Below are 14,997 nucleotides of genomic sequence, written 5' to 3' on the forward strand. Positions count from 1 at the left end.
TATATATATATATGTGTGTGTGTGTGTGTATATATATATATATGTGTGTATAAATAAGTAAAAACACTTATCTAATTTTTAGTTGTCTTCAACAGCATGTTTCACCATCAGCAGGTTCGACAGGAAGCCTGATGTACCTGCTGTAGTGTTTTTACTAATTTATTATTGCTCTGTTCGTTAAGGACATTGAGCACTCTATTTGTAGAATATACTAGCATAATTTATATATGTGTGTGTGTGTGTGTGTATATATATATATATATATATATATATATATATATATATATATATATATATATATATATATATATATATATATATATATATATATATATATATATATATATATATATATATATATACATATATATCTACTATAGCGTATATATGTATATATATACAGCGGTGGCCAAAAATTAAAGACCACTCATTTTTTTTTCAAAATTTATTTTTAACCTTAGTATAATTTTATTTTGGAAAAAGGTATCAAAAAAAGAAAAACATTTTTAGAAAGAATTTTTATTGTATTTTATATTTATTAAAAAAGAATTTATAATTTTTTTACAAAATAATGTTAAAAAATTAAATAACTGACTAGTAAAAAATATAAATGGGAAAAAAAGTTTCAAAAATATTTCAAAAAGCAATAAAAAAATAATTTAGAAACATGTTGTTCTACCATTTGTTTTCAAGCACTCTTGTGCTCGTTCTGGCATTGAATTCATTCAAGTTTTGATTACTTCATCAGGCACATTTTTCAAATGATGAGAGATAGAAGATTTCAAATCTTCCAAATTGTACAGTTGTTCTTTACCAAGCTTGTGATCAAGCCACGACCATAAATTCTCTATTGGATTCAAGTCTGGACTATTGGCAGGCCATGGAAGCACTTGAACTTTATTAGAATCGCTGACAACATGCGCTTTATGACACGGTGCATTATCTTTCTGGAAAATAAATCCATCTTGCAACTGCCATAAATCAATGCTAGGAATAAGAGAGCTTTTCAAAATTTCGATGTACCTTTCTTTGTTGAGTCTACCATTGAATAAATGAAAAACGCTAACTCCACAGGCACTCATACAGGCCCAAATGCCTATTGAACCACTGCCTTGTTTTGTTCGTTTCAAAATGCATGATTCATCGAACCGTTCGCTCGGAAGTCTACGCAACGTTATGCCACCTTTTCTGTTGTCTACCTCAACGTTCATTTCATCACTAAAGACCACACGGCTCCATTGATCTGTTGACCAATTTTTATGTAGTTTGCACCACTCTTTCCTGGCAAATTTTTGTTTTTTATTTAAACGTGGTTTTTTTGCAGCAGCACGCCATAAATAATTTAAATTGTGGAGGACCCTTCGCACTGTTCTAGGGCTTGCTTTCAGACCATTTGACAGTGTCCATTTCGTAGGCAAGTCTGTAGATGATGCTTGTCTGTTTTCTTTCATTAATCTCACTAATGAGCGAGCATCACTGTCATTTGAAATTTTATTGCGTCCAGTCCTATGACGATCATTAATTGACCGGGTTTCTTTGTATCGTTGAATTATGTTAATAATTATTAACATAATTCCCTCTTGCATTATAATACAAGAGTAAGACCTTCCGAGCTTTTCTGCTATTTGTCTGATGCTATAGCCTTCTTCTTTTAATACAAGAGCCGCGTATCTGTCTTTTTCTTCGATCTTTGCACGCATTTTTGTAATATTTTTATATCCTTATTGCAATTCAAAAAAAAAATGTTTATTTGATATCGAAACTCAGGTTTCGACATTTTATTTTATAGCCAACATAATAAGCAATTAAGACAGTTAAAAAAATAATGGATTATTATTTTTAATAAGTGCAAATTAAAGATTTGAAAGTGATCATTAAATTTTGACCAATTTATTTAAAGAAGATTTATAAGTACTCATCAGTTTTTTAATAAGTTAAACGCTATTTAATTAGAATTAGATTAAAAAAATTATATCACTTTAATCCATATGTTTTAATTAACAAGATATTAAAAAAAAAAATTTAATATGTCAATTAGAATCTTCTTAATTTTAATTTAAAGATTAAGAAACCAACTAAAAAATGAGTGGTCTTTAATTTTTGGCCACCGCTGTATATATATATATATATATATATATACATATATATATATGTATATATATATACATATATATATATATGTATATATATATATATATATATATGTATATACATATACATGTATATATATATATATATATATATATATATAAATAAGTTTAATTTTGCTGTGAGCATATATTCAGCAAGAGTGCTCGATGAATGATATCAGAGCTATATAATTGATCTTTTGACGAGATTAAAAAAATAACTACATGATTTTTACTACTAAAAGTTTCATGCGTTTAGCAATCATCAGGTAAAAAATACATTGTTTTTTTCGTTAAAAAATATACTCAATAAACATCGTGGCGTTCAAAAACAATTATAAAACTATAACTATTTGCGAGCGTGGTTTGGTTTTAAAAACCAGATTAAAAAGATTAAAAAACCAAACCACGCTCGCAAATAGTTATAGTTTTATAATTGTTTTTGAACGCCACGATGTTTATTGAGTATATTTTTTAACGAAAAAAACAATGTATTTTTTACCTGATGATTGCTTAACGCATGAAACTTTTAGTAGTAAAAATCATGTAGTTATTTTTTTAATCTCGTCAAAAAATCAATTATATATATATATATATATATATATATATATATATATATATATATATATATATATATATATATATATATATGTATATATATATATATATATATATATATATATATATATATATATATACAATAAATAGAACATATTAAATATACACATACAATTTATTTAGACAACACTTACCACTAAACCAAATAAGAAATAATACTTTCAAAGATATTCTGTTTTCTTTAGGTCGACAGTAAATAAAGAAAAGTGACAAAGGAAAAACCACAACAGCTCTTGAAAGTAAACAAGTAAACTAAATGTGACAAAAATCATTATTAATAATTTAAATGTAAAAAATAAAATTTGAAAACTGTAAATGTTTTCAAATTTTATCTTTTTTTGGTAATTTCTTTACCTGTTCTTCAACCAACGAAAATATGATAAATTACTTTTTTTACAGAAGTGTTATTTGTGTATGTTTTATAAGTGTATTTTTTACACAATTTTTGCATTATATTATGAATATTATGTATTATAATGTGAATATCGGGTAAGTTTTTTTGTATTTTGTTGAATTATTTGTAGAATTTCAACGTAAAAGTAGTATGAACTTAACATTTTTTGCCACAAAAGGGATATATATTTCCACTCAGCTAAAATATAACCAAAAACAGGGTAACTTTAAATATTCAATTTTACCCATAAATGCTTTTCTTGCTGTGTGGGTAACATTGCAATAATACATATTAAATAACATCTTTTTTTGTAGTAACCTAATTAAAATAACTATTGCTAACATATTTTGATATTTTAATTTTTAACATTTTTTATAAATGTGGCTAATATGCTATTAATAAACTAATTTTTATTAACAATATCAGTTATCTTCATATTTTTAGCATTCAAAAATGTCAAGAAAATGTTTGAGAACAAAAAATAAACACTGTAATGGGACATCATATTGCCTTTAGGAATATTGTTTAATACCATTTGGCATAAATGACTTAAAAAGTTGTTAAAATCTATCTGGATAATAGCAGAAAAAACAAGACAATAGTTTAAAAATTGCCAACCAGGTTGAAAATGGTGTTAGCTTTATCTTGACAGATATCTGTTGTTGAAAGAAAAAATGTCTTATAGTATTTCAAGGAAATGTGTGTTTAATTGTCATATAAAATTACTTTTCAGTTTTTCAAAACCAAGAGAACTAAATAAATGGAGTAATTCCAGGTAACATGCACAACGTGGATATAATGTGAAATATTGATGTTTAACTCAATATTGGATAGTTTTTTAAAAAATATGTTGATGTTATTTTTGTGATGATTATTAAGTTATTGGGGAGAATGAGCTATTTATTAAAGTTTTACATATGCCTAAAAATCATGCAGTTATTTCATTGGAACAAGTAAATAATTACAATGCACATGCTTTCGAAGATCATGGTTATGCTATAAGAATTTATTGTGGCTCAACCTAATCACTTGTGACAATGAACAAATCTAAGTTGATGGTGATTTTTTAAGTTGAATGAGACAATCATAACACTTATGACATCTACTAACACCAAAAACCAACAGCTTGTAAAAAATACATTTTGTCTTATCGGGTATGAGGGAGCTTATAACCAGGCCAAGTCAAAAAATTGAAATAGCTGATAAATTGTTTGCAAACATTTTAAATGAGTCCATTTTAATTGATGAGAGTGTGTATACAATAAATGATGACATGTTGCTTGCAGAATCGCATTAATTTTATTCCCATTCAGATATTATAACTTTGACTTTTTGTAAAACTTTAACACTGTAATTTTTTTATAGTAAATGTTTAGCATGTCTTTAAAACTTTTTCTTTTATAACCTTAAAATTTGATCAACAAGTTTATTTAGTGATTTGCATTATTTTATTGAATAACTTGTATGTTTATTGTCAAAATTTTCTTATTAGATGTATTTAAAAATTATTTTATAGCAATGCAAAGAAATCTAAACAATTTTTTAGAATAAAAAGATTAAAATTGACATTCAGTTTAATAGTATTCAAAGTAAATGCAAGTGTAACTTTGAATCCTTACTTGAACTAGTTTTTTTTTAAAATAACAAATTAAAAAAAATTATAAAAATCTAGAAAAAGGAGATCATCAGAACACCCTTTATGCAAAAATATTTATTTGATTTGTAAAAAATTTTATGTAGAATTAAAACTAGCGCAAAGCATACAAATTTACCCGGAATGACTATATCTGAAACATGTTTGTTTATGATGTTAATCATAATGGTAGCAACTTTTTTTTTTTAAGAAATAAAAAATTAAATTTTAATTTGCATAACCTACAAAAACACAAGGTTGAGTAACAAACTGTGTTCAATAGATAAAGAAAATAAAGAAAATAAAAAATGTGTCCCAAAGATTAAACCCAAATCAATTATAAAGATTGTAAATGTTGGAATGACCTAATACAAGTATGTCAAGTTGAGGTGGAACCTCATACTACAATTAGATTTTCATCCTTTGATCTGATGAACACAAAAGAATCTGGAAAGGTTTTGCCACTTACATATCTTCCAAACTCTCAATCAATTAAATGTGCTGTAAAGTCTGTAACTAAAGCATCTAAGCTAGTTTATGGTCTCAATAAAAGGCACAACTTTATTCTTACTAAAGATCAAAGTAAAAAAGAAAATCACAGAAATGTTAACAAAACCAATGATTTTATCCCAAGCAAATGATGGTTGATAATTAAAAAATTTTTAAACTGATGTTTTGTTTTTACTCGATCAATGACATAAACTCGGTAAAGTTTACACTTTTTTACTATGCATTGATCTGAGAGCCTCTTTTAGCTCTTTTATCAAACCCATATTTTACGGGTGACATCCAAAAACATTTAAGGTCTTATATCTTAACATTAATACTCCAGTTTAACATTTAATGTGCTTAGTTACTGTTTAATGCGCTTAGCTACTATTTAATGTGTTTAGTTACAATTGTTATAACAAATGTAATTGGCTAAAATAGAATCTTCTAACGTGTAATTGGATATTTATGAAAAATCTAATTTAATGCACATAGTTACAACGATTATGATTTGGGCAGTTTATTGAAAACAAATTTAACAGTTTATACGTGAACAAATCAGATAATAGGTATATATAACTTAAAATTAATATTTTACTTTATTATTTATTTTTTACCTTTACTATATTTTTTTGTATCTAAATAATAATTATATTTTTAAATTATTATTATTTTTAACTTAAAACTATTTTTTTTAAGATAAATTGTTTGTAAGTTGTTAATTTAATGCACTTAGTTACTGTTTAATGCACTTAGTTGCAATTGTTAGTTATTCTCCCACGTAGCTTTTTGAACTAAATCATGTTCTTTAACTCACGCTGTTCTTCTCAATTTTAAACACTATTTTGAATTTAATACATTTTGATTAGGGTTTATATTTGACTATGTTTATATTTGTATACATATATGTTTTGATAAATAAATAGTTTATTTTTTTAATTTATCAGTTTTATAGATTTTTCAGATTTTTGTTGCATTGTTGTTATTTTGGAAATGGCATGAAAAAATAAGATTGTTATTTGTTAACATGTAATTACATGTTTACTTATGTAAGTTTATATACATAAATATAGGTATACTTCAGTAATTTTATACTTCTCTGTATTTTTATGTATATTTTCTCTTAGACAAAATAATTAGGAATAGTAAAATAAAAAATACTGTGCTGGAAGTAGTAGAAAAATAAAAAGATCCATGTTTCTTTGTTTAAAATGTTATGCTACTTTTTAAAGGTATTGGAATATATATATATATATATATATATATATATATATATATATATATATATATATATATATATATATATATATATGTATATATATATATATATATATATATATATATATATAAATATATATATATATATATATATATATATATATATATATATATATATATATATATATATATATATATATATATATATATATATATATATATATATATATATATATATATATATATATATATATATTTACAGTGGTGGCCAAATTATTAGACTAGGCTACAAAACCAAGATTATTTTCGAATGTACCTACTTTGGCACAAATTAGTTATTAAATTAATGTATATATAATTACTGCATGTATAGCCCAATGTTGCTTAAGTGAAAATAAGTGCAATTTATTTTATTTTCGCTCAAGATCCATTTTATTGAAAACTTTAACTGTAAATTGAATATTAAAGTTTGGTCACCTGCTATCTGTTAGAGGTCAGTATTTTCTTATTTGTTTGATGTTTATGAGCAGAAATTAAAGGAAAATGTACATTAATAAGAGTTGCTTGACATTACATTAAGGTCAATCTTTTATTTATTTTTATTTTCTACATTAAAAATAAAGAAACATGTTTAATTAATAAAGCATTTTATGTCCTTTTAATAGATGGGAAAACTAAATTGCTAAAAATGTTGGAATAAGTCAGAAATCGGTATCAAGAATGAAGAAGAAGATGCAGACTGGTGAAAAATTACGAGGCAATCGTGTTGGCAATTGTGGCAGAAAAAAATCAATGTCTGTGCGAGACAACAGGTACCTCATGAAATGCTGTATAAGAAACCGTAAAGCAACAAGCAAGATGTTGCAGAAAGAATTACAAAAAAGTAATGAACATGTGTGTACCAGAACAGCCAGAAGACAATTAGTTGTGAATGGTTTTCGACGGCCACGCAGAAAACCAAAGCTGACTCCAGCAATGATCAAGAAACGTTTGGCATGGGGAAAACAACACAAGAATTTCACTGAAAATGATTGGAGTCAGGTGTGTTTCAGTGATGAATCATCCTTTTACATCATGGATGAGAAAGCAGCCTATGTACGTAGGAGACCCGGTGAAGAATTTCATCCTGACTGTGTTGCAGAGACAGTAAAGCACCCAACGTATGTCATGGTCTGGTCAGTTATCTCTATTCATGGGCCTGGATGACTGTATACTGTTGAAGGCACCACGAATCAAGTTCAATACAAGAAGGTGCTTGAGACACAACTGCTGTCTCAATTTGGCGAATGGTGTCGACGGAGACCATTCACTTTTATGCAAGATGGAGCACCTTGTCACACTGCGAAGACAGTCAAGAAATATTTAGCTGACAACCACGTTAAGCTTCTGCAGTGGCCAGGTAATTCACCTGACATGAACCCCATTGAGAATCTGTGGGAGATTGTCAAAAGAAGAGTAGGAGGGATGAAACCAAAAAACAAGATGGGACTGACCAAGGCTTTGAATAATGTCTGGCATCATGATGATGAAATACGTAAGCTTTGCCCAAAACTTATTCATGGGATGCCTTCAAGAGTCCAGGCACTGCTTAAAAATAAGGGAAACCATACAAAATATTAATTGACATGTTTCAACTATTCGAACTTTCATTGCCATTGTAATTTATTTCATTTTCTATTGTTACTTTTTGCATTTTTATTGTAATTTTAACTTAGCCTTATTAATGTGAATTTAAAGCCATCTTGGCATTTGAATATCAAGTCCTAATTTTGCATTGTATTTAATTATTTTTATATTTAAACGGTTCAATTTTATGCATTTTTACAATAAAATATTGCGCTTCTTAACTTTCTAATTTTTTGTAATGTTTTGAAGTAAAAATGTTGCATTATTTATGAATGAATTTCACAAATGCATCAAAAATTGCATTTAGTCTAATAATTTGGCCACCACTGTATATATATGTATATATAACCTCTTTGTTATTAGAATTGTAGGATTTCGTTAAACTTTATTTGATTTTGATTGATAATTATCATTTGTTTTTTTATCGTGGATATGCTCTGGGGTGTTTAATACAAGGAGTGGTGGGAATAAACAGAGGAGGGAAAGGGATATATATATATATATATATATATATATATATATATATATATATATATATATATATATATATATATATATGTATGTATATATTGTTTTTTTTTATTTTAGAGATGTTTTTTGTTAACATGTAAAAATTAATAAAAGGGAGGTGGGCGTCTTAATAAGCTTGGGGTGGGAGAGAAAAAATTTCAAAATTAATAAATATCCCCTCCTATTTATCAAGCATATATGAGTATGTTAAAAATATGTAGTTGTTTTTTAACTTGAGAATAGTATATATTAAATTTAGTCTCTCATGATTTAATTTAATTTTTTTAATTATTTTTTAAATAATAGTGGTCTATTAAAGTTACTTATTTTTGTCTTTTCTTCACTTTAGAGTAGTAGTAAGAAATTATTTATAGAAAAGATCACAAGATTTTTTATGTTTATTCGTTATATACAGTAATAATGCAGTAGTGAAATTGAAATGGATGTTATTGGGCTTGAAGAAGTTGTTAGTGTAAATACTAATAGACAACTTGAAAATAATCGTCAAAATGACAGTGATAGAACAAGGTAAAATGAAATTAATCATCTACAAAATGTAAGAGATGCTGCTCGGCAAGGAGAAATTAATTTGAACCCTAATGAGAATGTGGTTATGCCAGTTAATAATAACCGTCGTCGAAATGAAAGAGATGGAACCTAGGAGAGATCAAATTAATCATCTACAAATTGTAAAAAATTCTGCTCTACGAGTAGAAATTAATTTGAATCCTAATGAGGATATTGTGTTTAGGCAAATTAATAATAATTGTTGTCAAAATGAAAGAAATAGAGTTAAGTGAGATGAAATTAATCATAAAATTAATCTAATTAAGTGTATGAAATGCAGCTAGACAGGGAAGAATGCATTGTTTAGCAAGAATATATTAATTAAATATAAGAATTGTTTAGAATAATATTCCAGATTATAATTTTTAAAGAAATTTTAAATTGAACCCGATCTGTCAGCATTGTGGTGCTAAAAGATTTCCGGATAAAACACATTTTCTATGTTGCTATAATGGAAAAGTAGTTTTGCCTCCACTTTCACCACCTCCAGAAGTTTTATAAGATCTATTTACAGGGAGTTTTATAGATTATAATTCCAATATGAATTTTTTTAAATATATTAAAAATTTTAATGTGTTTCATTTTCTTCTGATTTTGCTCATTTACAGCTAATGTGGTTCAACCTAGGAATCATGGGCCACCTTGTTTTGAAAAATGTGGTCAAGTTTTTCATTATGTAGGTAGTCTTAGACCAGATCAAGATATTCCCCCAACATATTGTCCACTGTATATCTATGACCATATTTTTTGCAACAGTAAATTTTATAATGCAACAATGCGGCAATAACCTTTGTTTACATGATTTAATGTTTCATTTATAAACTATAATTCATGAAGTGAACCCATTTGCTCTTGCATTCAAAAACATGACTGAAGTAGAAGGTGAAATTTTTCAAGTAGCTATAGAAGATTGCTCAGTCTCAGTTGTAAAAATTTCTTTACTTGAAGCGCAGCATAGATGCCATTATAATCTGCCTTCACATAATGAAGTTGCAGTTGTATTTGTTGGTGAAGATGGTGCTCCACCTGTTTTGAGGAAAGCTTTTATTTACCCAAGAGATCATCCTCTGAAAATTATAAAGAGTATGTCAGCCAAAAGATGATGCTGATTGGCATAATCAATTGGTTCACAACCCTGAACATGCAACACTTGTTAGAAACCATGTTAATGCTTTATTTTTTTTAACATTACCTGCTGTTATAACTGATTTTAAATAGTTATAGTTAGGCTGTTATACTAGCCAAGCAAGTGTTATGACTTGCAGTGTGTGTAGAGTTAGGCTGTTAAACTAGCCAAGCAAGCGACTTGCAGTGTGTGTAGAGCTAAACTGTTATACTAGCCGAATAATTTTTATAACTAAAATTCTATTTAAAAAAAAGTAAAATGATGTAAAGCAAGATTGCCTTGTCAGCCAAGCGGTGTACTTCACAGAGGTGTGACAGCAGGTGGATAGCTGGACAGAGGTGTTACTGTTGTATATCTAGGCTCTGTTGTCTAGCCTTTCATAATTATATAGAAAACACATGCATGTTAATATTTAGTGTAATGTAATGTGATTATATAAATGTTACGCTGTTTGCTAATGCTCTTTGTAATTGTCGTGTTGTACTTTATTGTAATGCTTTGTGTTGATAGGCAGCTTGGCTTACCTTTCAGTTATGTCTATAGTTAAAATGATTATAGGTAGTTTCAATGATTCTGTTGCTACAACATTTTTATAATTAAAAAATTCTTTAAAATCTACTTTATTTGAGATGTTTTCAATTTTACTTTAATTAATAATTTTCCACTACTATAGAGTTACATAATATTTGTAAAACATTTTAAATCATCGTCCCTATCAGAAATAAATGTTTTTAATTATTACAATATGGTTTTCTTTATAATAGGCTGTGCTAGACTTCAGTCCTGTAGATGGCGGCTGTTATGACTGATTTTGAAAAGTACATTAATTACAAAAATAATCAGCATCTTCAATGTTTTCTAAGAAAATTGACAAATATAGTGTTTTATTTAAGTTTTTGTTTTTTTGTCTTACTAAATAATATAATTCAACATTTTATTAAATATTTAACTACATATCATTTTAAATAAATTTGTTTTAAAGATATATAAATTTAAGACACTCTGTTTTTATGGATTTGTTGAAAAGTTTTTCAAAAACACGAGTTTAAATATATACTTTTGAGATCTGTATTCTAACCTTTTCAGCTCATTTTTATATCTATACAAAAAATAAGAAAAATTTTGATTAAAACTGATAATTTTATTGCAAAATTAAGACAAAGGCAAAATATGTTCTGCATACTTTTCCACATTATTCAAATATGACATAAACGAATAATGAAATACATATATGGTTGGCATATGTTAACAGCTCTAAGGTAAGTCGAAATATTCGCTTACCTTATTATTAAATTACAATAAACACCAAAATTTCAAAAAATATTGGGATACTCTACAAAGTTAAACCTATGTTGTCCCAACATAATCTTAAATGGCTTTATTTTTCTTACATCCAAAGTTATCTTATGTACACTAATATTACATGGACAAGTACACACAAATCCAAATTGAGTACTATATAGTCAAAAACAGTACTATATAGTCCTATATAGTCTATAGAGTACTATATAGTCCTATTTAGTACTATAGTCCTATATAGTACTATATAGTCCTATATATAGTACTATATATATATATAGTCCTATATATAGTCCTATATATATAGACTATATATAGTATATATATATCTATATAGACTATATATATATAGTATATATATATCCTATATATAGTACTATATATATATATAGTCCTATATATAGTCCTATATATATATATTTAGTACTATATAGTCCTATATATATACTATATAGTACTATATAATACTATATAGTCCTATATAGTCTATAGAGTACTATATAGTCAATAGAGTACTATATAGTCAATAGAGTACTATATAGCCTATAGAGTACTATATAGTCAAAAACTATAAGTCAAAAACATGCATCAAGATCAGTTTGTAATAAAGATAAACTCCCCCATGCTAAACCCTTACTAAAAACCTTGAATGCACTAAATATTTTCCAAATCAACATCTACCAAAATGTACTATTTACGCTTAAATACAAACCTGGACTAGTCCCATCGTATTTTTTAGATAAATTTTTTCAATTTAACTGTAATAGCTATATAACAAGTGCAACAGGCAATTTCACATTACCTAAAAGAACAACAAAGTTCTCACGGTTTTCTTATTCCTACCGGGGTTCGTACCTATATAACAAAACAATATCTGAAAATATAGAACTTAAAGTATTAAATAATCCTGCCACCTTGAATAATAAATTAAAATGCCTCATACTTTATATGACTATATATAAAATGGAATTAGACTTTATTTAACCATTTAAAGAGGTACTTATTGATATGACACGTTATACGTGGTACTATTATGTTATATTTTATACGTTGCATTATATTACATCATATAATTGTAACATAATGGTGTTTACATTTATTGAAGTTGTAAAAAAAAAAAAATTCTTGTGTAAAGGATCATGCTTTTTTGCAGACAAGCAATTTTCAAAACTTTTGTTTTTTGGCCTGCTTAAAACTTGCTGATAATCTTAATAAAAAGCAACTTTTTTTGATTAAATTTAATTCAAAAGCTAATTTTTAAAAGTAAAATTTTGATAATTAAAAAGCATCTTAAACGTTTAGAGTTGATGCAAAATATTTACCATCCCCCTCTTACTTCCTTACATTCAATTTTTTTGGGGTGATTTTAGCATAAAAACGCCAATCTTATACTGTTGATTTAGGTGAGCAGTGTGATGTCATACTGAAATAGCCTACTGCTGGGGGCTTCAGTACATACATCGACTGACAAATAGCCTGACTTGCAGTGGAGTGCTGCTACATTGACTATATATATACATATATATATATATATATATATATATATATATATATATATATATATATATATATATATATATATACATATATATATATATATATATATATATATATATATGTATATATATATATATATAATTATGCATAAACACATAATATGCACCTATACTAATAAATATATTTAATTAAACTTTTAAAAAGTACCAATGACCAAGAGATAAATCTTATATCGAACAAATGTGGTCCATTTAAGATAGCCATGCCCAAGTACAGAAACACAATTGTTTCTAAAGACAATATGTATATGTATATATATATATATATATATATATATATATATATATATATATATATATATATATATATATATATATATATATATAAACACATTATGCGTATATACAACACGTCTCACATAATATCTATATAAATAACAAAAATATTAAATACAGTAATGTGTCAAAGAAAAAACATAAATTAATTTTAAAAAGTACTGCATCAAATAATAAATGAAAATAACAAATTATAAAAAATAAATTATATTAAAATATTAACATGTAATTTTGCATTTGTTTGTTTTGCGTCTTTTGCATTCACTTTCCAACTATAATTTCAAGCTAAATTTATCAAATAAAGATCCTAATTTTTAACTTTATGAAAAAAATTTGCAAACCTGTCACCAGTGCCATTAAACGAAAAATTTGCTGGACAGTTATTTGAGTAAGGGGAGATAAGTTAAAATGTGTGTAATGTGACATGGTGATTCCACATAACAAAATTGCCATAATACCTATGCAAAGAAACACTTATACATAATAATAAAGAAATTCAAGTGAAATAAATAAATATACAGCTAATAAAATTGAAGTGAATTTCAATTGGTCCTAATGTAATCATCAGCATTATTTAGTGTTAGAAGTTTTCTTTTTTTTTTTTTAATTTCCTTGTTACTTTTTTTCTAAGTAAAAATCAAAATGTTTTGAGTAGCAATGTATACAAGATAATAATATAAGATAACATAAAATAGATCTTCCACCAGGTTTAGGTACCAGATACAAACACAAGATTTTGAAAAGTTGAAATCTAAGTAGTGGGTAAAGTAATGCTAGTCACAGGTAGAATATTAAACAATATTTTGATACTTTAATAAGATTACCAGATAACTCAACAGCTTCACAAAACCCATATGGCATAAAAGCAAAGATGATCATGGTCAGACATTCTAATGAAGGATGATTGTTCATGCGAATATGCTTCAACAGCTAAGACAAAATAACAATAAAGTTTATATTATTAAAAAAGGATGTAAAATAGAACCATTAGAAAAAATCTATAAAACTCATAAAAACCATACTCATAAAAACCATACTCATATTAGCAATAAAAGTCATTAATTTAAAGACGATACAATAATGCAGATCAGATCTAAACTAAAAACCATACTCACTAAGGCACTGGCAAGTCCAAACAAAACACCAATAATAGATGACAAAAAGAACATCATGCAAAACTTTCCAATGGAATGAAGAGCTAAACTGCTGAAGTGAATATCACCAGAGTCCATCTGTTCTGCAGCACTCATTATAGTTCTTAAGAAATTACATATTATATTTTCTACAAGCTTATATTTTATTAAAGTTTTTTATTTTTTATTTAATAGGACCATATTATATTGGCAAACACTACATTGTTTAACTTTAGTTAAAACTAGAGAAATAATTATTGCTAAAAATTAAGTTAGTAAACACCCTTACACAAAGAATCAGTAAAACTTGTAGATTTTACTGATTAATAATTGTAAATATAAAACTGTTTATTACAACATGGTCTTGATTAGTAAGGTATTTGTTACTAGTTATAAACTAGTTTAATTTTATGAGAAATAAAG

At 26.3% G+C, this 14,997-nt stretch overlaps 1 protein-coding gene across 2 annotated transcripts in view; it reads right to left on the reverse strand.

Moving 5' to 3' along the window:
• LOC100210855 (sodium/hydrogen exchanger 8) overlaps positions 1–14,997 on the reverse strand; it is a 45,513-nt gene that overhangs the window by 13,749 nt on the left and 16,767 nt on the right. For both annotated transcript variants that reach the window (XM_065813657.1, XM_065813658.1), the window contains 5 exons: positions 14,557–14,698; positions 14,266–14,371; positions 13,783–13,899; positions 13,314–13,396; positions 2,882–2,999 (listed from right to left, as the gene is read on the reverse strand). In XM_065813657.1, the coding sequence (XP_065669729.1) occupies positions 2,882–2,999; positions 13,314–13,396; positions 13,783–13,899; positions 14,266–14,371; positions 14,557–14,698 (566 nt within the window). The remainder of the gene's footprint in view (positions 1–2,881; positions 3,000–13,313; positions 13,397–13,782; positions 13,900–14,265; positions 14,372–14,556; positions 14,699–14,997) is intronic.

This window comes from Hydra vulgaris, chromosome 12, assembly GCF_038396675.1.
Source record: "Hydra vulgaris chromosome 12, alternate assembly HydraT2T_AEP".
In the NCBI taxonomy this organism is placed as follows: domain Eukaryota; kingdom Metazoa; phylum Cnidaria; class Hydrozoa; order Anthoathecata; family Hydridae; genus Hydra; species Hydra vulgaris.